We start from the raw sequence: 24,456 nt of genomic DNA, 5'->3' as shown, positions 1-24,456 counted from the left end.
TGGAGCATGCTACTTATAGCAAAGCATATTTTACAGTTTATTTTTCTTGCCTGGATGTCGCCAATTTTCCTCATAGAGATTTTTTCATAAATTCTTCCTAGCGACACGGTATCTCTACCTGCACTTGGCGCACTCCCCTTCACCGGAGGCATCCGTCCTCGACTGGGGCAGCTGGAGTGCCCACCTGGCGCCCCAACATGCACCAGGAGAAACCATCCACACCTAACGCAACCAGATCGGCCTGAAGCACCCGCTAGGACCTGGAACACCCACCGTTGCCTAGGACACGGATCCAGACCGGAAGCAACAAACTTTCCTCAGAGTAGGTGGCCCGACTGCACGTGGAGGGCCCGATTCACAGAACTAACTTAAGACAAAATCATAAACTTACTACCATTTTGGTATTCACAGAAGGCACTTACTCATTTTGGTATTCACAGAAGGGACTTACTCATCAATAAGTAAGTGCCTTCTGTGAATACCAAAATTATTAAGTGCCTTCTGTGAATACCAAAATGAGTAAATGATAGTAAGTTTAGGATTTTGTCTTAAATTAGTTCTGTGAATTGGGCCCTGAATACCTTCAGGGCTCTGCATCTCTCACCTGTGCCCGAGTTTGAATGCGTCTCGAGGCATCCAGCGGCGTCTGATGAGCTCCGTGGGCGGGACTGGGGTCTCCTCAGCTGCACAGAGTCCTCGTCGGTGATTAAAGACAGGTCCTGCATGCTGAAGCTGCGAAGCTTGTCTGATAGGACCCCTTGTCCCTAAAAGAAAATGAGGTGGCAAAATCACTAGAAAATCAAAGGCTGGTGCGCAAGAGGACACTAAGGAGTTTAACTTTGAAACATACAGCAAATGTGTGTCAGGAAAAAGTAAGGGGTGCCAGGCTTAGGAATGCCTGACACATGATGAGGTGCCAGTCAGGGGCAGGAACTACCAGCAGGCAAAGGGCCATGACAGAATGATGCATGTATGACACGTTTAGGGGCATCAGTATCCCATAGGAAACTAACTTAAGATTCAGTTCACACTAAGAATCCTCTAAATGTCCAGGTCTTTACCTTTGTGGCGGCGTTGACTGCTACATTGGCTGCCAAGTTCAAGCCTCTCTTCCCAAAACGCATCATGGTCTCATAGCTCTTGTCTCGCGCCTGAGCGATATATTCATCGATTTCCTGCAACAACATGAATAAAACAGCTTCACGTCTGTGACAAACATCACGTTATATATGGAAGTGCAGCATGAGAAAGGGGCAGAGGGCAAACGTGAGAAAGATGCAAAGGGAGCGCGCCGGTTGTCATGGTGGAAGAGATGTGGCGCAGCGGCCAGGGTGACTGACTCTGGAACCCGGGAGTTCACGGTTCGATTGCCGGCGGCAGATCAGCCCAGGACCATGTGACTCTGGGCAATAGCTCACTTAATCTTCCGACGGCCCCCAGCGCCTTGACACCTTCGGGTAATTGTTCACGCTTTACAAAAAAAAATACTGGACATTAGGAGTATAGACCAGGAAATACATATACAGGTGTAATGTGGTAAAGTGGTGGGGGAGAGGGCAGAAAAGAAACACTCTTGAGTGGGCGCGAAGTGATCTACATTCTCCAGTAGATTGTTGCAAGGAATGAGGTCATTCTAGAGTCCAACGTGCATGGGGTGAACTTGTGTTTAGAGCAGTGTTTTAATAATGCAAGCTCCCTTAAGATCACAGTGTAGCAATAGAGTGCTTGTCCGGGATTAAGAGTATAGGCGTTGAGTGGTTTCCCCTTTCGATCATGCTTGATACGCAATGGGGTACAGTAGAGGGAATCTTAACCCTGCTCTTTTTCATTCATGGTGAGCTCTCACTAGCACCTTAAAAAAAACCAACATAAACTAAACAGGACCGTAGGTGCAACACTATGTTGCTCGTCTGTCCCACAACACCCCGGTCAGCCAACAATCAAGCGGTGTATCCCATGTCCATGGAACTTTTCCCATATCTAAGTTCCGCCCCCAGTTCATGTCACCTTTCCTGCCACACTGAACATACGGTATAGCCACGTATCACTTATGCCTGTCTCTATGCCACACTAGTGCATACGAGGAGCCCCTGGTGCAGATCACCTATGCCTAATCTTCACCCTCACTGCATGTCTCGCAGCATCGCAGAGGCACTGTGACTCCTGCCCTGAAGTACCTTTTCTTTGCTGGATAGTGTGGGGTGAATAAACTTCCTGTACAGGACACTGGAACCTTTAGTATAGGGAGACAGCAGCCAGATCACTAGTGCAATCTTCAGTTCAAAATAGAAAGGAAACCTGGGGGAGAGAAAAGGAACCAAAATCATTTCAGGTGACAAGCAGGGAGTCAGCGCAGAAAGACTCACGGACATGAAAGCAAGACCCTGATGCTGACAGGAGAGCCATTAGGAGCAGCTGAGGTTCTCTAGGTGAGAATTAGGCCAAAAGAGAGGGGTGAAGTACCACAATGCTGAAGAATAAGTTACTTACCTTTGATAATGACCTTTGTGATGGACATCTACCCACAGATTCCTCATCGTTTGAATCCTCCTAGGCATCGGATCGTAAATGAAAAAAATCTAAACATTCTGATTGGCTGTAGATAGCACCATCAGTAGTAGTAGTAGTAGTAGTTTATTGCGTGATTATTTAAAATCATTACAAAATTGCATAAAACAAATTTCACAATAAAACCGTGGTATCACACATAAAAAAAGCATAATTGGTACATAATAAGATTTTAAATACAAGGTGGATTGACTAAGGTCAAAAATGTCTTCTTGTATTCCATTAACATAATAAAAAAGTCATTATCACAAACCGCAATTGACTCATATTTGGGGATGCGCTGCTAGCGCTGGTAGATGAAAAACTTCCAACTTAAACCAACCATACGGTTAAAATGGCTTTAAAGAGCCTAGTGCTTTATAACCTGTAATGTTCGGACGACCTATAATCGTGTTATTTTTTTTTTTTTCAACCAGTGTTCATATTTGCTTGATCTGCTTGTCGGAGTAGTTTCCTAATAAGGGCAAAATATTTTACACCTCTGCAAGACAAAATGATTGATGAGCCCTCCATCCATCCAATCATAGCTTCTCTGCATGTGTGAATATTTAGCTTGTTAAAGATCAATTTTAAAGAGGATTTCCTTAGTTCCATAGCACCATCAGCATCCATAACAGCTTTATACTGGCCCAATCAGGTGACTGGGGCCACATATAAGCACCACCCTTGTGCCCTGACATCAGTTATACTTCTTTTTTCTACACTCTCAGATGTGGAGCACAGCTGGCCAGAATCAGTTGATAAACAGAAGGGAGCAAATCTAACTTGGAACCTTGTTACTCTTGAAATCCACTCCACAGATTGGGGAGGAGGGCAGGGTGTGAGGAATCATGGATAGAAAGAGCATCCACCAGAAAGAGCGTAACTGGAAGTAAATAATGAATAAGTTAATTACCTTCGGTAACACCCTTTCTGGTGGATTTAACTGCAGATTCCTCACCTATTGAATCTTCTCAGGTTCCAGACTGGACGGGAAAACTCTTGAAATAGCTCCTGTGCACCAACAGGGGGGCAGCATTGACTTCCACTGCAACTCTATCATGCCCCCAGACATGACGACATGAGGGAGCCTAAAGGCACCATGCTGATATATTTTTAATCATAAGACATTGTGCACAGAATAACTCAGAGTGTAGCTAACAGGACTGATCTTTCACTTGCAATGAGCAACAGCTAACTGCGGACCCTGGCTGCTAAGGCAATTCCCAGCCTGTGCTGGAAATTGCTATTCTTCTCTATTCATGACGAGCTCAGCTCGTCATCAGCACAGCTCCACTGTGCCTCATGACGAGCTGAGCTCGTCATGAGCAGGGAAGGGGTTAATAACTGAAAATCCACTCCATAGTGGGTGGGCAGTTATGATTTTTATAAAGTATCCACCAGAAAGAGCATTACCATAGGTAAGTAATCTAACTAGAGATTCCTTATCTTGTGACTCAATACAAAAACAATACCCCTTCCGAAGAGGTGGGTCTGAGGAATGGACTTTACAACAGGTGATTTGAATACTGATTTGACAGATAAAGAAAGACTGAAGGGACCAAAAAATCCATTAACTGTTTCCACAGCAAAACCTTTCCAGGTTGCTGAAAAATCGAACAGAACATTAGACAACTTTGCCAGCAAGGGGTCAACCTGCTTCTAACCCCATCACTAGATAAATAGTAACCAAAGGGCCAAATGTATAGTATTGGTGGAAGGATGGCACACTGCTAGAATGACATCCATCACTTTCGCTGGAAGATCAAAGCTCCTTAGCTGGTTCAGTTCAATCTCCATGCATTGGGCCATAGATTGCAGAGTTTTTGATAAAGAAGCTCACTTTTGCGATCTTCACTAAGGGGAAGCTGAGGTGGAAGGCACATGTTTAGGATTAGAAGTGTGGAGTACAAGACCCTTTGAGCCAATGTTGATGGTTTCAGTATCGAACTCGGGCATCACCCAGCAAGGTCTCAGGCAGTGTGGAAGCAAAAACCAGCACAGCTGGTAGAGAAAGTGTATTCTGAACACAGTCAGTTAACAGTCAATCAATGTAAAGGAAAGGCCCACCAGCTGAAGTGCGACTGGAGGCACCGACCGCTCCTTGCTACCAGAATCTATACCAGAGGAAGTCAGCACAAAGTTTAAAACCAATAGCAATGTCTCCTTGAATTTTGCGACTTGCTGTCTAAGGGCCAGATGTACGGTGGATATTTTCATGCGCAAACGGGTCTTAGACCTGTTTGCGCATGCAAAAATCCTTTTAGCCACGTACAAACCCTATTTTGCGACTCGTAAAAAGTTGCGACTCACAAAATAGTGTTTTGCGACTCGCTATTAGGAAGGGGCGTTCCGTTCCTAATAGCGACCCCAAATGCCATGTATGACTTTTTTGCAATTGCGGTCGCAAAACAGTCGCAGTTTACCACCCTTCACAGAAGGGTGGTAAATCACTCGCAAGCAGGAAGGGGTCCCCAGGGGACCCCTTCCAATTTGTGATGGGCTCTAAAATATTTTTAAGGGCAGGCAGTGGTCCCAGGGACCACTACCTGCCCTTAAAAAATGAAACAAAAACGTTTCATATTTCTTTTTTTAAATACATCCTGTTTTCCTTTAAGGAAAACGGGCTGCATTAAATAAACTGCTTTATTGAAAAGCAGTCCCAGACATGGAGGTCTGCTGAGTGAAGCAGGCCACCATACCTGGGAGGGCCAGCCATTCCCAATGGGGTCACAAACTGCGAGTGCCTCATGAATATGCATGAGGCATGCAATTTGCAACCCCGTTGGGAATCGCAATCAGTGTCACAGACACTGTTGTTCATACCAATTTGCGACTCGCAAATTGCGAGTACCTATTGCGTTGCAATTTGTGACTCGCATATTCGTACACCTGGCCCTAAGTGCCTTGGTCAGCGATTTGGAATGGGCTCCAAGGAAGAAAACAAAGCAGGTATATGGTTTGTGATCACTAACTATGTGACCTCCCCGGTGAACAACGGCATTTGTAACTAAGTAAGAGTACCTAGACCTCGGTCCAGGCTAGCACTTTCCCCAGCAGCTCCACGTAAAAGCGCTGTATCTGAGCCTTCCTTCTGCATCCAGGGTTAGCGCCGGCAGCCCCTGCTCCGGTATTTGTCTCATTGTGTCCACGTGACCTCCGAGGCTCAATATCACTGTTTCCTGCTTTGATTACTGTGTTTGTGTTTTACTTTTTTTTCCCATTAGCATTGCATTGTTTCTGCCTTTTTCCTGTCACAGCTGCCTCGCGGCCCCTCCCACCGGCTCAGCCCACGCTCCTGCCTCCCTACCTACAGTCCCGCCCCCCTCCCCTAGATAATGGCAGCTGCTACACGGTCGCGCCGCTGGTGTGCCGAAGGCACACTTAAGGCAAGCCCGTCTGCGCGCGTCTGCGATCTGACTGTGACCAGCACAAGGAACTCTGGCTCTCCCAAGACCCTCTGCTATGACCCTACCACCCTCCACGCACTCAATCCCGGACGATGCACCAACTGCATTACAGCCTCGCCGAACACCACCCAGAGGCAGTTCTCGTGCAGACCCTGCTGCAGATCCTTCACCATTGACAAGACCCCCACTCCCGCCGAAGGCCTTGCTGACGCACGCACCACCAACACCTTGAGCTCCTCAACGTGAGCTCCATGCACCGACATGCCATAGAGATCTGGGACCTGATTGACACCCTCTCACCCCATGTCGCCTTCCTCACGGAAACTTGGACCAACACCACCTCCTACCCCAACATCGCCACTGGCATCCAGACGGCTACAACATCCAGAGAAAGGACCACCCCCAAAGCTCAGGAGGAGGACTCGTCATCGCACACAAGTCCCCCCTCCGACTCTCCACATCCAGCATGAGTGACCCCCACTCCAACACAGAACACCTCCATTTCCATATCCAGACCAGCCAACGGACCCAGCTACACAGAACACTCATTTACAGACCGCCGGACCTCACACCCAGTCCGCAACCACCATCGCCAAGCTCCCCGCTCCCCACACAATTACCTCCATGGACTACATTCTACTCGAGGACCTGAATTTCCACCTTGACAACCGCAACGACCCAGACTCCATCACTCTCCTCGACAACCTCACCAACCTCGACTAAACCAGCTGGTCAACATGCCCACACACAGAGCTGGACGCACACTCGACACAATCTTCGTGGGACGAACAAAAATCCAGGTCAGCCGCACCACCCTGCCCATCTGGACAGACCACCACTGCGTCCACTTCACTTCCAATACCACCACTGCTCCCAAGCCAGCCCCGCGACCACCACGAACGAACTGGAAAAAGGTCACAGAGGAGCTCCTCAACACCATCCTCCTCCAAGACCCCCCCCAGTGCCACGACCCACACCAACTCCTCAGCCACCGAACTTTACAGCTGGACCTCCTGCTGCGCTGACAAATTTGCTCCCCTCTGCCACCCACCAAACAATGCCCTGTGAAGGCTGCCTGGTTCACCACGGAACTACAGGAACTGTTCAACATCATCCAGCAGGTTGCAAACCCCCCCAGCGAAGCCACGGACGTCCACCATCCCAGGAACTCTGGGACAAGCTCAGACCATACTTCCATCTGAAGATTAAGGCCCTCTATGACAACTTCAGCGAACGGAAGCCGGACACCCCCCCCTACCCCCCCCCCCCCCAACGCCACCAACAAGTCAACCATCATGACCTGGAATCCTGCCACAGTCGAACACATCACCGCCACCATGAAGAAAACCCACTCAGGAGCCCCAACGAACCCCTACCCACCGCACATATTCCACAGGGCCGCCGCCATAGCACCCGAACTTGGACTGACTGCCAATGCCTCCTTCATGTCCGGCATCTTGCTAGGCAACTGGAAACAGGAGGAGGTTAAACCCCCCCTCCGGCAGAACCCAGAGGATCACACTCCCTCCCTTTCTCTCCGAACCCACCAAGATCAGCTGCGGAGTACCCCAAGGATCATCACTCAGCCCCACACTCTTCAACATCTACATGGCCCCCCTCGCCGCCATCATGGGACAGCATGGGCTCAGCATTGTATCCTACGTCGACAACACCCAGCTCATCCTCTCAATCACAAAGAATCCCAACGACACCAGACTCTGTTTTCAGGAAGGAATGAAGAACATGGCAGACTGGATAAATGACAGCTGCTTGAAGCTCAACTCGGAGAAGACTGAGGTCCTCATCCTTGGACCCTGCACCTCCGCCTGGGACAACACCTGGTGGCCTTCGGGAATCCACCCACTCCTACAAACGATGCAGAAAACCTCGGCATCATCTTCAACTCCCCCCTCTCCATGTACCGCCTGAACAATGCCGTCGCCTCCACCTGCTTCAACTGCCTGGGCATCCTCCGCAAGACCTTCAAATGGATCCCCTCCGGCTGCAGAAAGACCGTCACCCACGTGCTCATAACCAGCAGACTGGACTATGGCAACGCCCTATATGCCGGAATCAACAGAGCTCTACTACGCAAACTCCAGACCATCCAGAACGCCGCTGCCAGACTCATCCTCAAAATTCCGCGTCACAAACACGGATGTACGTTGTTACGATGCGTGGTATTACCACGTGTACCGTTACAACGCATATTTTACAACGCAAGTCGTTACCACAACTTGCGCTGTGGGGGTGCGGACTTAGGAATAGTTAAATTTACTATTCCAACACCAGCCTACGTACAGTAGGGAAGGTGTTGGAATAGTAAATCTACTATTCCTTGTCCTTTAGCGCCCTCCAGCGCAAGTCGTGGTTATGACTTGCGTTCTAAAATATGCGTTGTAACGGTACTGCGGGGTAACATCCGCGTCGTAAAGGATGTCCCCCCACAAACACATGACCCAACACCTGCGAGACCGCCACTGGCTCTCTGTCTAGAAAAGGGTCACCCTCAAACTCCTCACCCACGCCTACAAATCCCTCAACAACATCGGACCCAAATACCTTAACGAGAGAGTATCCTTCCACGTACCAAAGAGGAACCTCCGCTCCGCCGACCTCGCCCTGGCAGAAGTCCCCCGCATCCGCAGAAACAGAACATGCGGGAGAGCCTTCTCCTAAATCGCAGCCAAGACCTGGAACGAGCTCCACGTGAACATCAGACGCTCACCAACCCTTCACACCATCAGGAAGGACCTCAAGACCTGGCTATTCAATTGATCTGGAGCTGCCCCCCCCCCCCACCCAGCGCCTTGAGACCCTCACGGGTGAGTAGTGCGCTTTATAAACCCCTGATTGATTGATTGATAAGAGAGTCTTGCTTGTGCTTCCTGTGCTTTCTCTTTAACATGACCCCCAACTTCAGCTTGCGTGATTAAGGCAAGCTTGAGGGGGACTGCTTTTGTTTCTAGTGTTTGGCAATGTAAAGATTGACCTTCTGCTCTTTGGTTGCCTTGTAGTGTAGGTATCAGGGAATGTTTGCTGCAGGACATGAATACCACGGACAGATATTGTACAAGTCCATGACCTACATCTACTTTTAACAAGTGCAACATGTTCTCAAGTCTGTAGTCCCTGCTACACTCCCTGGATTATAATTTTTCGAAGAAAACCTAACTGGTTGAAAGAAATGCTAACAGGTTGAAAAAGGAGAGAGAGGTGGTTCAGAAGTGAACCTCAACCCAATGACTGTCCTCTGCATCAAAATGTGTTATGCGGTGTTCACAAAGGAACCTCCTGAGGGCTCAATATACTACGTCTATGACTACGACCAAGGTTCTATCTCAGGATGTTACCATCTTAGACATCTGTCAAGCCTCTGTGTGGGCTTTCATCCATCCTTTCACCTGGGGCTACTGTGTCAATTCTGAGTTCTGCAGGGAGGGTCATTTTGCCCATTCGGTTCAGGAGGATTTCCTGATGTAAGCCCACTCCTTAGGCCCAGCTGCTTTTGGTAAGTGGACTGCTTCAGTTCTGAGTCCAAAGGTGGGCTGCTGGTAAAAGTATTTATCAAAAGAATAAATAACTTGCCTTTGGTAATGTTCTTTCTAGTGGTTACTCAAAGTACATGCAGAATACACACCCATCTCCCCATTCTGTGGAGTGGATTTGGGGGAGTAATAGGGTTCCAAGTTACACAGTTATCAAATTAACATTGTCATCCACACTCTGAGGCTTAGGGCATAGAAAACAATTAATGATTTCAGCGTGCAGGACAAGCACCTCCATGCAGCTCGGAGTCATGTCTGGGGTGTGATGGAGCTGCCATGGAGGGTGATGGTGCAACCTACAAGTGTGCAGGAGCTACTACAGGATTTCTTTCAGATTCAGTCCGGTGCCTAGGAGGATTCAAAAAGGGAAGAAATCTGTGAATAGAAGTATCTATCAAAGGCCATTTTAGTAGTCATAAAAAACTTTTCAGACATGTGAAGTTTTTACATTGTAAAAAGAGTTCTGCAGTCACAAATCCTCTGATTTTGTCAATCACTGGGCTTGCAACTGCAAACAAGGCCCACATCTCTAAAAACCCAACCCGACAACAAATTGACATTCTCATCATAACACCCAAAACACCATTTTGAAGCACACAACACTGATCAAGCAGGTTTCATCAAAATGCTGCCCAATCACATAAAACAACTAGCCACATCCCTTAGAATTCACCTGAAGAAGGCTACATGTGAACCAGCTGGTAAATCAGCCAATGTTCCACTCCATCTCATCACTATCTGTAGTTATCTCACAGGTCAACTCTGGTAACTCCATCCTGTCTGCTCTCCATACCTCTGAGGTGCCTCAGCTAAAAGCAGCCTTCATGCAGCAGCCAGATTTACAAAATACATAGAGCAGTTTCTCACACTACTGTGCACCAACATATATCGTCCTTCTACCCTTTGAAACCAAAATAAAGTCAAAATATGATATGTTACACACCTAGCCTTTCACTGTTCACCTCCTCCATAACTACAGAAACTCTTTTAAAATCTCAGGAGACAGACATTTGAGGCGCAAACATCCTCAGGCTGGCCATTTTACGACAGTACACTGTATGAGGCCTCTCAAAATAATTTAATTCATCTCAGTTTGGAATTCTTTTTTTTACATCTTAGCTACGGACAGCTGTGGTGGTCAGCTTTTAGCCCCTTCGCTGCAGGGTGTTCCCCCCCCCGCGCTGTGCGGGGGGGGGGGCGCGCGCAGCGTACCCATGCTGGGGACGAGCTGAGCTCATCATGAGGCACAGCGGAGCTGCCCTCATGACGAGCTGAGCTTGTCACGGCCGCACCCGTTTTTAGAACGTTCAGCACAGCGGGGTAATTACTGCCGCGTGCGAACGTTCCAGTGGCCGTGACGAGCTCAGCTCGTTATGAGTACAGCTCAACTGTACTCCATGACGAGCTGAGCTCGTCACCAGCATGGATGAGGTTAAGAGTAGAACTCTACTAGAAATGCTGTGCCCCATTGCCTCCTGCAAACTGTACAAGGCAGCGCCTAACAGCTCACAAATCTCAGAGAGGCAGCAATTTCAAACTTCAGCCTGCCCTTTCAAGTAGGGCCCTTTTGCAAATCAGAATAGCTCTTCTCACTCACAACAGGGGCTTTAAATATATCAGACTTCTTTCCTAGCAGTTCCACTACATATGCACTTGTTAACATATAGGACAACACTTGTTTTTCGGCGTTGCATTCGCAGTTTGTCCTGTTTTTTTCTGCCATATCAGGCGTACATTGTTGTGAGTTGCACGATATAGAGGGATTAGTACATTCCTGGTTGGGCCCATCCCTTTAGATCCCCGGAAGAAGTTGTTCCCTCCTCTGTAAACTCTCACCATGCAGACCACAAAGGCTTATAGTCACCAGAAGGGGATGCTAGAAGCACTGTTACAGGGATGATTTTCTTCCAAACTTCTCCTCCCCAATAAATCAAATAACATTAAACATGACTCCGTTCTCAACGTTATAAAGACAACTGGAAAGGAAAAATTGAGATATCCATGAATAATTAAATTGGCCCCAACCAGGGTTGTTCTTTACCCTTGAGTCAGGACACTAAAAACTGAGCACTGCTGTAAAATGATGGCTGCCTGGCACATACTGCCTAGCCAGGAATATTTACATCTCACAGTATAGAGGCAGTGGTAAGAGGGGCACAATCAAAGCCTGTTCCGGCACAATTTGAACTCCTGCCAGCAAAACAACATTCCTCGTGCTTCAAATTGAAGACTAAAGGAAAATGTAGGCAATGTATCTGAAACGGGGTAGGGACCAATAAAAGATTGTAGGTCCTTCAAAAAGCCAGCTCCAAAGTTGAAGCTACTTCAACAACCCACCACCTTGATAGAGATGTGTGGTGAAAGCTAAGGTCACGCAGCCGTCCTACCTTCAGTACTCACCTCAGTCACACAGACACATCAGGATCCAGCAATATCAATGCTGGACAGAGTCGCTTCCAGCCTGAGAGGATCGTGATACTGCTAGGAACATGATCGACATCAAATAGCCCAGCGCCTGGCCACCGCCTCCAACACTCTGTCTTTTTTTCACAGGAGTTGAGGGCAATCATGTCTATACCTTTAGCATGAACACTTCCAAATGGCTGGGTCAAATAAAGACCAGTGTAAAGCAATCTAAATAGGGAGTGGTCAGACAGAGACCCAATCAATGCACTATAAGGGCGATAAAAAAGCAAAGTGCGAATTAGGATCATCCATACTCACCACGAGATTATGAGGTCGGTTGCTGTTTCTGCTGCTGTAAAGAGCGCAAATACGATCCAGTACATCATCCACTTCACCTGCAAAAACAAAGATAACTTTGACAGCTCTGTACCCATCATAGACGCCCAGTGTGGAGAGAATAAGCGAGCACCGAAAAGAGTGGCACATCCATGGACATTAACTAGCAGTAGAGCCCTTGCTACCCCTGGTGTCAGGAATCATGAAGGCAGTGGCAGGAAAATATAAGAATTGTTCATGTGCAGTTTCCACACCTTGCTGAAGAGTGGGATCAAGTCCTGAGATGTAACTGGGGTCAAGGGGTGTATAATATCACTTATACCAACTATGGCATTTGGGTGAATCGATGCCCATGACACCACTCCGCAAAAATGAAGATGAACACAACACACAAGGCAGCCAGCACAGAAGAGAGCAGATCATCCAGCATAGAAGGGAGCAGACAGCATAAGTGAATAAGATGCACACCAAGAACAGAAAAGAACCCAGAGCATGCAAGAGGCGCGGGTACCAGTACATGCAGGATCAGATGATACCATGACATCCAGCACAACAGAAGCTGCACCATGCAGCAGGAAATAATTAATATGAACATTATCAATAAACCAAAGTCAGCAGGTGCAGCAAGCACAAATAAGGTTTCTATCTTCCCAGCAAGGTTAGGTGCTATCATCTTAGAAAGTACTCCTAAAATAGATCTCTTTGGTGCATCTAGAATAGTTGTTCAAACCATTCGTCCAAGATGAAGTTTCTTGAATTTTGCCCAGTTCATTCATAAGTGCAAGTCAAAGGGGGTGGGGAATGTGTGTTCCCATTTCACCTCATCTAAAGAATTTTTACCTACAAGTGTAACAAAACTGCTGAACGGATTTACACAAAACTGGGGAAGGAAGTAGAACTTTAATCATAAAGCATGCTTTTGTTGGTTATGTGAACATCTGCTAGGTAGTTTATAAGAACTGAGACTTTGAAAAAGGTGCCCCCAGGTGTTGAAATATTTGTCACTTTTATATATCTCTGTCATTTAAAGTTCTGATTCTACTTTCAATCGCATGTGAACATTTGAACAAATGTTATTGGCTGGTGAAGTTATCTGTAGAATTTGTTTCCCACTATCTTGAACATTGGGAATCAAGTTTGATATGTGATTTTCGAGTTGTGGAAAAAAAAATTCACATGAAGGAGGAGACACTACAACAAGTGTCTAAACCTAGGGGAGTGTTGGGGGCCCATAGCCATGGAAAACTTGAGCAACACACCAGGAACAACATAGAAAACTGTGAAGGATTTGCGGCTTAAAATACACCTCAAAACTTGTCAGCCTCAATTTAAGTAGTGGATTCGTCCACCAGTTTGTGAAAAAGCAATTGGATTAGATTCGCAACTTTCACTAATGGTTGACAAAATTACAGAAAGGATATAAGAAAGAGTGTTAGAGAGAAAGAGAGAGGCAGAATAAAACAAGAGAGGGGGAGCCAAAGGCCATGTGTACCAGGCTTGTGGACAGCTTACTAGGGAGTGAGTGTCAGAATTAATAGGGCTAACTACGTCCGGAACCCCATCTGACCTGTGTCTGCCGAAAGTCCTTCAGGAGATAGCAGGCACAGTTGCTACTCCTCTTACTACTCTACTGAACAGCATCGTTAATCTGGGCATTTTCGACACCAACTGGGGAAAAAGGCGTCCAACCTCCCTATGCTCAAGAAACCTTCACTTGTCCCAAACTAAAATAATAATTTTCCATCTCACGCCTTCCTATGCCATTTAAAATGTTATAGAAGCATTAGAATATCACCATCTCTGAATATTTAGATCAAAATCAGATTCTGGATGGAGTAAAGTTTGGCTTCAGAAAAGCCACAGTACAGAATCAGCACTGGTGGTTGCCACGGAAGAGTTAATTCACAGGCTCGGTGCTTTCTCCCACATTCCTCAACATTTACATGGAACCCCTCACTACCATTCTAAAACAAGCAACTGTATCCTATCAATCTATGCCTTTGACACCCAGCTCTACCTAGAAATATCCTCTCTGAATGGCATTCACTGACATAACGCCATACTCTTAAAAGTACAAACCGGGCTATCACACAGCCACCTCAAACTCAATCAAGAAAAAATTGAAATTCTTGTCTTCTCCAATCACAACCACCCTCCACCGATCAAAGAATAAATAAATAACCTAGACTCCCAAAACTGAAAGCTTACTCTAGCTGACTCAGCTAAATCTCTGGGTATCTCTCTGGACTCAATACTAAACCATGAGCTCTCAGATAAGGTCCACTGCAATGGGTACTTTCTACAGCTTAAAACTACTCAACAAAATCAAGCCCTTCCTACCTACTTATGACCTAAAAACCATAATGCAAGCCCTAGTTCTTCCCAGACCAGACTATGGAAATGCCACACTCACAGGAGCAGCCAAAGCACACGTTGTCCCCAGGAGAGTCACCCTAAATGCAGCAGTAAGAATGGTCACTGGGCTAAGAAACCCAATCACATTACCTCCTTGCTGCAAAATCGAAAGTGGCTTCAAATTGAAGCACATTGCTGTTTCAAAACTGCCTGTCTCACCTATAAAGCATTACACACTGGTAAACCAGATTTCCACACAGCCAACTCACTAAAGTAGGACAACCGAGAAACCTAAGAAGCTCCAACATGCTCCTTCTCATCCTCCCCAAAAGACATAACCAAAAATCCCTTTCTCGCTCTTTCTTAGGTAACACCTCCAAAATCTGGTATTCTCTCCCAATACATATCAGGACTAACCCCTCCTTCACAAACTTTAATAGACAACTAAAAGAATTTCTCCTCACCCAACATCTCTAGCCCTCTGGAAAATAGCTGCTGAGTTCCACCTTGAAATCCCCAACTAGTTATGGTTACCACTGCCACAAAGTTTATTCATAGATTCAATGCTCTACTCCTCAATCGAATTTCTTAACTCTGACTGTAAATGACAAGTCCCGAAGCTGAACTTTTACGGCCAGATATTGACTGATAACTATCTATAATCTGTGTTATTAGTGTACTGTGACTGTTTCTGATATCTGTTGCTTATGTTGCTGTAGAGCGCTCTGATACCCCTTGGGTTGTGTCAGCGCTATATAAAACTCCTAAAATAAAAAATAAACATCATGGACAATGGAGGTAAGGCAGTTGTGGTCCTTTCGGACCTATCCACAGCCTTTGGCAGGGTGAGTCACTCTGTCTAGAAGCAACATCTAGTGGAGATAGGGGTCGGCGGTCCTGCCTATGATCTCCTATGTTCTTTTCTTACAGGTAGAGAGCAATCAATCACATTTGGAGATTTTACCTCTAAACCTTTCTCCTTGCCTTGTGGTGTCCTGCAGGGGTCCTCACTGAGCCCCATGTTATTTAATATTTATGTGGCCCCATTAGCAAAGCTAATAAGCACTTTTGGTTTCTCAACTCTCTTACGCTGAAGACACTTAAATTGTAGTCAATCATCAGCAGCATGGAGGAAGTGGTGCATCTTTTCAACAAGTGTATGCAAGCAACCGTAAGTTGGATGAGCAGTCACTGCCTCAAACAAAACTCATAAAAAATGGAGGTGCTCCTCTTTGGGAAGGACACATCATTCTCGATCCTCTCCTGGTGGCCTCAGACCTTGGGTCCCCTCCCCATTATGGTACCCAAAGTGAGAAATCTAGGGGTCATTTTTGACTCCAAACTTTCCTTTACTGACCAGACCAACAAGCTCATTTCTTCTTGTTTTTCCCTCCTAACAAAATTGAAGAAAATTGAGTCTTTTATTCCCTTTGAACAACAGAAAACAGTCATTGCATCTTTGGTCTTGTCGAGATTATATTACTGCAATGCCCTTTATTTAGGCATGCAGCAGGGCTCCCTGAACAAACTACCGAGGGTACAGAATGATGTGGCATGCCTCCTCATGAACACTCGAAGTTCGATTCAGTCGCGAACACACTAGTGGATCTTCATTGGCTCCCGGTAAAAACAAGAGTGGTATTTAAAGCACTGTCGGGAACGCATAAAGCTCTCCATTATCAGGTCCAAAATACCTAAAGAGAAATTCTCTTGGTTTGTTCCTAGGAGATATCATCGATCAGCATCTTCTAAAACAGTGATGGTACCCAAAATTCGCAAGGTATCTTGGGGGGTAGAAACTTCATCTACTGTACCTGTCAGCTATGGAACCAGCTGCCCTGGCACCTTAGAAGCCAATCTAATCTGAAAGGTTTTAGAAAACATCTTGAAACTTGTTTTTTTTCTCGTTCCTTCTATAGTTTTTTTTGTTTTTAGCCTTTTTCAGTACAGTCTCTCATATACACCAGCCCCAGAACACCATCTGGCATACGTCGTGCTTTACAAAATATGAACATATTAAATATTAGCCAGGGCTGGGCACCCGGGGTAGGCTAGCTGAGAGTGCCTGGCCAGAGGCTAGGTCCTGTAGGCAGCCCACCTGATATGCACGATCTTCACTTCAGAGGTGGGTGGCCAGGGTGCAGGTTCTGACCTGTGAAAAGACAAGTCAGCCACCCTGCCGGGTGTCCTTTCCCTGGTCCTGGCTTTCTTCCATTGCAATTGTATGTGTTCGTTTTTTGTTTTGGAAGAGGCTCCACATCCCGGTTCTGATCAGGAAAAGTTCATCATGCTGTTTCCTGACAAAGCTGGGACCTAGCCAAGGAAACTAAAGCCAGAACAAACAGCAAGGCACTGCAGACAAGTATGGCGAATGCATCATGTAGGTGTGCGGATTAAAAGTTAAAAAGTCGATTTTCCAATCTAATGCGTTGATTAGCCGGCGCGGAGTTATGCCTGTATGTTTATATGCTTGTATAATGCTTCAAGCGGGATGTGCGGTGAAAGGGAGGGGGGTGGTGGGAGGCTGTGGTTGTTGGTTTGAACGTTTTATTGATCCTCAAATGATTCCCTCATCAGCGACTAGTGTACCTATGATCCGTACCTTATATGATCATTGCTCGTGGGGGTACGCCCCACTGGATGTAAAATTTCAATAAAATCTATTGTAAAAATAAAAGAAGTTAAAAAGACATTGCAGCCCATCTAGCAAAGACTTAACAACAGATCATCAGAAACTCTGAAAGGTAAAAAACGAACAGGATACACTGAATGGCAAAATGTGTGGTGAGCCTTTACTGACCTTTGAACCCACCCGATGATTTTGTGAGTCTACATTACCTTGTGGGGGCCCGTATTGTCCCATTTCCAGTCTGAGGGAACAAAATCCCTCTTACACCCCAAACCTGGGACACTGCTCTGTTAGCTGAAGTAGGACACTCAAACACCTCGGTACAACCTTTGGTACAGGAGATATTGCAAGGCATGTTTGACCATTAACTCGGAATCCGAGTTGTAAAGGGAAACCAGTGCATCCTAAGTGGTCACAAACCCTGTTGATTAACATTTTGACTAAAACCTTTAATTGCAGAGATACGTACCTTAGACTTTGATCCTCCCTTGGCACCTAAACTAGGTTTGGTTCCATTTCCAGCTTCAGCTGTCCCTGTGTTTGACTTCTGAATTTGGGAAACAGTTGAAGTGGTTACCGGTCTACCTTTGAACTGTGTCCAGGGTACCCCATCGTGACTACAAAGCCACAGCATTCTGGTTCAGTGCATCTTTGACTGCTAGCCACAGTTAATTTATCATCTTCCTCTGAGTGGTAACTGGAGTTCAATTTTGTGTGCAGCGTTTGGGTGTGTTAAGAGTTTGTTGCTGTGTGACCCTTTTGGCAGATTCTCATTCTGTCGGGCTCCAATCCACTGATAGGACTTCTAATTCACTGATCTGACACTTCCCCTGTGATTCCAGTACTGAGAGCCACAGATATCTGTCAGCACACTTCCTCCCTCAACTGCGGCACCCATGCTCTCAAATGCACCTCTAATGTTAAAATAGGATGCAAAGTCAAAGGGTCAAACTGGCTGCCATTTTTGCCTCAATTATGCAGGAGGGTGATCCCAACCTCTACCTTTCTTGAAGGGGGGGTAGGCGCCCCATCCGTGGTTCTTCTTTGGTATATTTCAAAGGGACAGGTGCAATTTAGGAGCATATTACCAACAACTAGCGATAATTATCACTATGTTTGCTTAGCGGCAATATTATTATCGCCGAGCTCCGCCGATTTTTATCGCAGATAAACCTTGCTATTATCAAGGTTTATCTCAAAAGCGATAATAATCGGCCGAAATGCATAAATATCGCTGAAAAGTCAGCGATATTCATGCATTACCAAGCTAATGCTCTTAGCCATTTTCTCCACCTACCATTGGATAACATGGCTAAGAACTGCTCTGGGCAGGCGTTAGCTTTTGGAGATATTCGCGCTTAGCGCAAATATTTCCAAAAGTGGGTAATAGGAGATAGCGATGTTAGCGACTGTTTCCAGTCGCTAACATCTAGGCACGCCCACTCTGCATGTCATTAGTTATAATTATCGCTGACATGCAAAGTGGGCCCCAAGATGATCGCTATCTCCTACTAGCTGTCGCTAACTGGTGTTAGCGACAGCTAGGTAATAGGGCGATAAAATGATCGCCGCTTTAGCGGGAAAAATTCCTGCTACAGCGGCGATAAGGCGCTTGGTAATATGCCCCTTAGTCTTTATAATCTTTACTCGACTGCCTAGGTAATCATCCAGAGAATCTCTAGATTCCCCTTTCCCTAATTAATGACTGTGCCAGGGATCTGTTCGGGTGTTCCACCTCCCTGTAATGCCAAAGTGGCTACCCAAAACCCAAGTCGTTGACCTGTGTCAGCCACTTCAACTCTGAATCTGTTAATAAGAAACGAAACGACAGGGTGATTAGCATACCGTGGTTGGTAAGTATTGATAACTTTCTCCAAGTAGCTCAGCACCGGCCTGATGGTCCTTGTTTCTTGGGCACTGTACAATCTCTGGATATAAGCCTTACATGCTTCCCACACAGTCTCTTAGTCCCATTTACTGCAGTTGCTGCAAAACTGGTACAGGCTCCTAAAATACAGGCTCTCTGTTCTTTCATGCTTCCCTGAAGGACCCAGCCGTTGCGTTTGTGGCCCTTGATCATGTTCACCAAGGAAAAGGAAATAGGTTTGTACTAGATGAGTCTCTGGTGGCTTCCTTCTCCATATGTAGTACTACCTTCCTTCTTAGGGTGCCCATGTACACTGCACACAAGAGAACGATGCACCTTTTATCCTCTTTTGACACTTGACCATGACCGAATCTACGTTATTCACCTTGTCGGTAGATGTTCCAGCAGTGGCACATGTCTCCCTGTGCTTGCCTTGCTCTCACAGTGTACTTCTCTCTGCTCTGAGGAGCCCTTGTACTCTGGTGCAGGTTTCCCAGGGAGAGGACTGTCCTGTTCTACATGTAAAGTTGAGAATAAAGTTGTGACAGATCACCCCTAGCAGCTCAAACATTCAAGAAATCAGCAGCGGGTGGTGCCTACCACAGTATGCACGCTGAATTAATGTTTGGTTCAGGAAGCACTCCAGAAAAGGATGTATGACGTTACAACGCATACATTTCCCTTGCGGTACATTACATTACAGTTTTTACAATGCAAGTTGTTACAACGACTTGCGTTGGAGGGCGCTGGACTTAGGAGTAGTATAATTTACTATTCCAACTTCAGTCTACGTACAGTAGGGAAGGTGTTGGATAGTAAATTATACCATTCCTTGTCCTAGAGCGCCATCTAGCGAATTGCGTTGTGAAAACTGCAATGTAATAGCATTGCGATGTAATCCATGCGTTGTAAACGATGTTTCCCCCAGAAACAGTGATGTGGGGGGCATGTATGTAATAATACATGGTCTCACAGAGGTTGAACACCCCACACCAGACTAGGATCTGTCACTAAACATCCAGCTGCCTAGAGTCCCTACCTACTAAAGGGCGGAGTTCTTCTTCGTTCCTAACCCAAGTTGGCCGCCCTTGCAAAAGATTGCTTAAGGCTCATTCTCAATCTATCGCGGCTCCAGATTTTTGGGTGCATCGCTTCTGGATTCCTTCTCTGCATCATGTACAGTTTTCTCTTATATAAGGAGCTTTAGCACTAAGGAACCTGTATTGTACAACATTCTGTTCCATTTTTTTAAGACATCATTGTCCAAATACTATTATTTTTGTCCCTTACATTTTTCTATATCATTTTTTGTCACTTAGGTTGAAATTCTCTAGCTGCCTTAATCTTGGTCCTATTCTGCACTTCCTTGCAAGGTTGTTAATCCTTTGTTAGTTCAACATGCTTGCTTCTGCTGAATCTTCTGACAGTGGGAGGATGCAGGCGTGGGCTCTACACAAAGGCTTCGTTCCTGTGGCTTAGGCAGTGTTTCTCGGCACGTCGCAAGTTTACTGCAGGAAGCAAAGGTAAATGAGAAGGTTCAGTCGATCTAGTTTAAAGCCACCCTGGTTGTTCTTCATCTCCAAATGTGCTTTCTTTAGCCATTTATTGTTTTGCTTATAAGTGTTCTTATACAGTGCACTAGCTCTCAATGGACTCAATTGGCGCTCTACATCAAAAAGAAATCTATATAGAAATGGTTTGGAGATTAAGTTTTGCAACTTGCCAACTTCCTCGCCTCAGGGTTTGTTGAAAGGGATGTTTAAGCTACGCATTTCCCTTCCTTGGGGTCACTTTATTGAGTGAGAAAGAGAAGATGTATTTTCCACAGTCCATAAGATTATTGTTCTTAAATTGCTTTTGTTTGATGACATATTTGATGGGGAGAGATAAGTGTGTCAAAACACCAGAAGGGTAGTTACTCTGAATGAATATGGTAGAAACAGTGCCTTTTTTCCAGAAGTTCCTTTCACAGACATCTAGGGTTTGGATGTTATTGTAAAGACCCCATAGTTTAGCCCAGTTAGCAATGAGGCTACCCAATAAGGGTCCTTTCTTCTTTCGACGAAGTGGTCCTTAAGTGTGGTTTCGAGATAGAATAGCTCACATCTGGATTCTATGTATAGAGAGGTATGGATCATCTAAAGATTTTCCTCCCCCAAGCAAAACTTCCTCAATTGGCCACTTGTTGGGTGCTAATAACTGTTGATTTTTTTTTTGATTTTTTTTTATCTAGGTTTTATTGTCAGATTATTAACCCTGCAATAGGATCGTGCTGCCTCTGGTTGAGCTTGAAGAGCAAACATTGTCCCCACCATCTAGTTTGAATTGTCAACACCCAGTAATATCGGCACTGAGAGCTCACTGATTGCTGCAACACCTTTTGAGGCATCTAGAACCCCACTTTACAGGTCACTGACAAATAAGGACACACGCAGAGGTGCTTGTAAGCATCGTTGCTTTATGCCTCTAGTGGTAGCAAAAAGTTTACTCAACCAGTAAGGATATGAAGACGGTCCCAAACTTTGAAATACATCCCCTATAATTGACAAGGATTGTCAAACTTGGTATGGAAAAGTTTGATGTCTTCCAATTCAACATACTACAAAGGTGAGAGGCAGAAGGTTATAGTCAGCAAAACCCTTCCATCCCTGGAAAACATTTAATCGCACCTAGATTGAATTGCTAGGGTGTCTGCTTTCAAAGAACATAACAATGTAAAGGCTGCTAGTCAGAGGCATACATTGTTGTGGTCTAAGCACATCGACACACTAAACTATTCCCAGGGCCGGACTGGGAACCAAAACCGGCCCTGGCAAAGTGCTCCCCGCCCCCCTCCCCCAGGGGGTTGATGGTGCCGCCGAGCTCTTTGCAAGGGCCGGTTTTCGGCCGATTTTGTCACAGGGCCAATTTTGCAGCTATGCTGCAAAAATGGCCCTGTAACAAAACGGCCCCCAGGGGCCCTAAACCGGCCCCCACCTGCGCGGTGCACCAGGGGATTGCCCAGTGCCCGCTACGGCCAGTCCGGCCCAGACTATTCCCTTTAAAAATACAAGCAGTGCATTTTATTCATTCAGTGAAAAGTACACATTGATATCTTGGTGCTTGTTTTAAAATGTTTTCTCCGAGTGGCTCTGCAGTTCAATTATCCTTTACGTGTAAGGGGGGCACGTGCGTGCGTACGTGTGTGCTATTTACAATAGCTGGAAGTGTTCTAATGTATGACACCATTTCTTATGTTTGTTGCTTTCATGTGCGTCCCTCACCACCCCCTTTTGTACCGCTTTTGGTCGCCATAAGTGTGGCACGGTATGCTCAGACGTGAGTCCCTTGCTCACTTTGCCACTGGATTCAAGCAAGCCGGGCTGAAGGTGGCTGGAATGCCAGAAACCGGTCCTCGGAAGCTTGTTTCCGGTCCAGGGAAGGCATGGCTTGGCAGTTGGGGCTGGACTGTTCCCATGAGGCACAGGGTCAGACTGATATGCATATAGCCATGTCTGAACTGGGGTGGCAGAGTGGGCTAAAGAACGGGGATGGATTAAACCCAGATCCTTTGACTGGGTGTGAGTGTTTGATTGATTCAGATGCTCCGTCCATCACCACCCCCTTTTGAACCGCTTTTGGCCACAATAAGTGTGGTAGGGTATGCTCAGACGTGAGTCCCTTGCTCACTTTGCCACTGGATTCAAGCAATCCGGGCTGAAGGTGGCTGGAATGCCAGAAACCGGTCCTCGGAAGCTTGTTTCCAGTCCAGGGAAGGCATGGCTTGGCAGTTCGGGCTGGACTGTTCCCATGAGGCACAGGGTCAGACTGATTTGCATATAGCCATGTCTGAACTGGGGTGGCAGAGTGGGCTAAAGAACGGTGATGGATCAAACCCATATCTTTTGACTGGGTGTGAGTGTTTGATTGGTTCAGATGCTCCGTCCATCACCACCCCCTTTTGTACCGTTCATGTTGGACTGAGGCAGTTGGAACACAAGTCTGAAATATTAAAGACAGGGCTTTAAGTGGGCCGGGTCTCACTGGTGCTGTGCACCTGCAGTTTTTTAAAGAGAGCCTCGAAGCAGGTCTCTATCGGGCTCTGTTTTGTACTCTGGCACAGGCAGTACGTTTTTTTCCGGACTGCAGTAACAGCAGGCACATCGATGTGCACTGCTTACACTGCTCACTTCTCACTAGTGGAGAAGTTACAGCATGACGTCATTCCAGGTAAACGTGTAGGGGAAGGAAAATCCTTTAAAGAGAGTCATTTTCTCTCTGCATGTCCCTGCTCTTTTGATTCTCAGGAGCAGCAACATTGTTGTGGTGTCACCAGGGCTTTAAGTGGAAGATTCTCAATATTATATACAAGCCATAGTTGCTGCTTTTTTATCTTATGCTACTAACAACCACTGGCAAAGCCAATAGTCCTGACTTGTTGAAGGTATGATGTTACTTGTATTATATATCTGGATGCAATGACAGAAACGGCAACATACACGTTGGGCAGCACACTATGCTAAGCACAGATTTTTAGGTTAAGTATTTTTAAGCCACACCCTCAATTACACTGGACTTGCCCCTTTGAGAAACCCCCCGTTTTTTCATCCCAGTGAAAGCCCTGATTAAAGATAACATTTAGACACTGAATCTAAGTGAAGAGGTAAAATCAGATGCAAAAACTTCCCGCTGGAAATACTGTCACTGCACAGTAATGCTTTTACCCTAGACCGTTTTTGTACAGGATTTTAAGTTTTTCCGGTGCAGATGGGGCATGACATATGAGGATAAGGCCATCACGACGTCTTAAAGCATTCTCTTCAATTATTAATTTGTGTTTAATCGTTGTCTGACAGGTATACACATGAGCATGGTGGTGGCTGCAGAGATATGCCGTCAAGAGCTATCAACTCTGAATGCACCTTATGGACAATGCAATGTAGACTTTAAAATATTAACTCACTCATTCATTTACTTATCGAGGGCATGCGGAGGCAAGATGTCCTAGGGCAGTGGTCCTTCGCCTTTTCACTTCTGTGAACCCCCATTTAAGCATTATTGGAATACGGGGACGCCCACTGAGTCATTACTGGAAGCCCAGCTTAAGCAATTTTAATGATTTGATCCTCAAAACAATACACAAAATAACAAAAAAAAGGCATTCATCAAACAAATAGACAAATGTGGACATATTTTATTCAATTTACAAAGAAATGTAAAGAATCAAAATCTTCATTTTGATGTGGAGGTATAGCGTTCCTAAATGTATCTGAGGCCACCCATCGTCCATCCTATATTCTGTTTGATGCATTTGCATTGTTCCCCAAAATCAATCTGTGGACACCAACTTAATTTGCGGCCTCCTGTTGCAAATTCCTT

The 24,456-nt window shown here is 45.9% G+C and overlaps 1 protein-coding gene across 1 annotated transcript in view; it reads right to left on the bottom strand.

The window, feature by feature from the left end:
* The window catches only part of REEP2 (receptor accessory protein 2), a 105,514-nt gene that overhangs the window by 35,810 nt on the left and 45,248 nt on the right, over positions 1-24,456 (bottom strand). The window contains exons 3-6 of the mRNA XM_086931833.1: positions 12,230-12,306; positions 2,178-2,298; positions 1,062-1,175; positions 605-764 (exon numbers count right to left, since the gene is read on the bottom strand). Coding sequence (XP_086787959.1) covers positions 605-764; positions 1,062-1,175; positions 2,178-2,298; positions 12,230-12,306 — 472 coding nt within the window. The remainder of the gene's footprint in view (positions 1-604; positions 765-1,061; positions 1,176-2,177; positions 2,299-12,229; positions 12,307-24,456) is intronic.

The sequence above is a fragment of the Lissotriton vulgaris genome, chromosome 7 (genome assembly GCF_964263255.1).
Source record: "Lissotriton vulgaris chromosome 7, aLisVul1.2, whole genome shotgun sequence".
NCBI classification, from domain to species: Eukaryota; Metazoa; Chordata; class Amphibia; order Caudata; family Salamandridae; genus Lissotriton; species Lissotriton vulgaris.
This window is presented reverse-complemented; position numbering and strand designations above follow the sequence as displayed.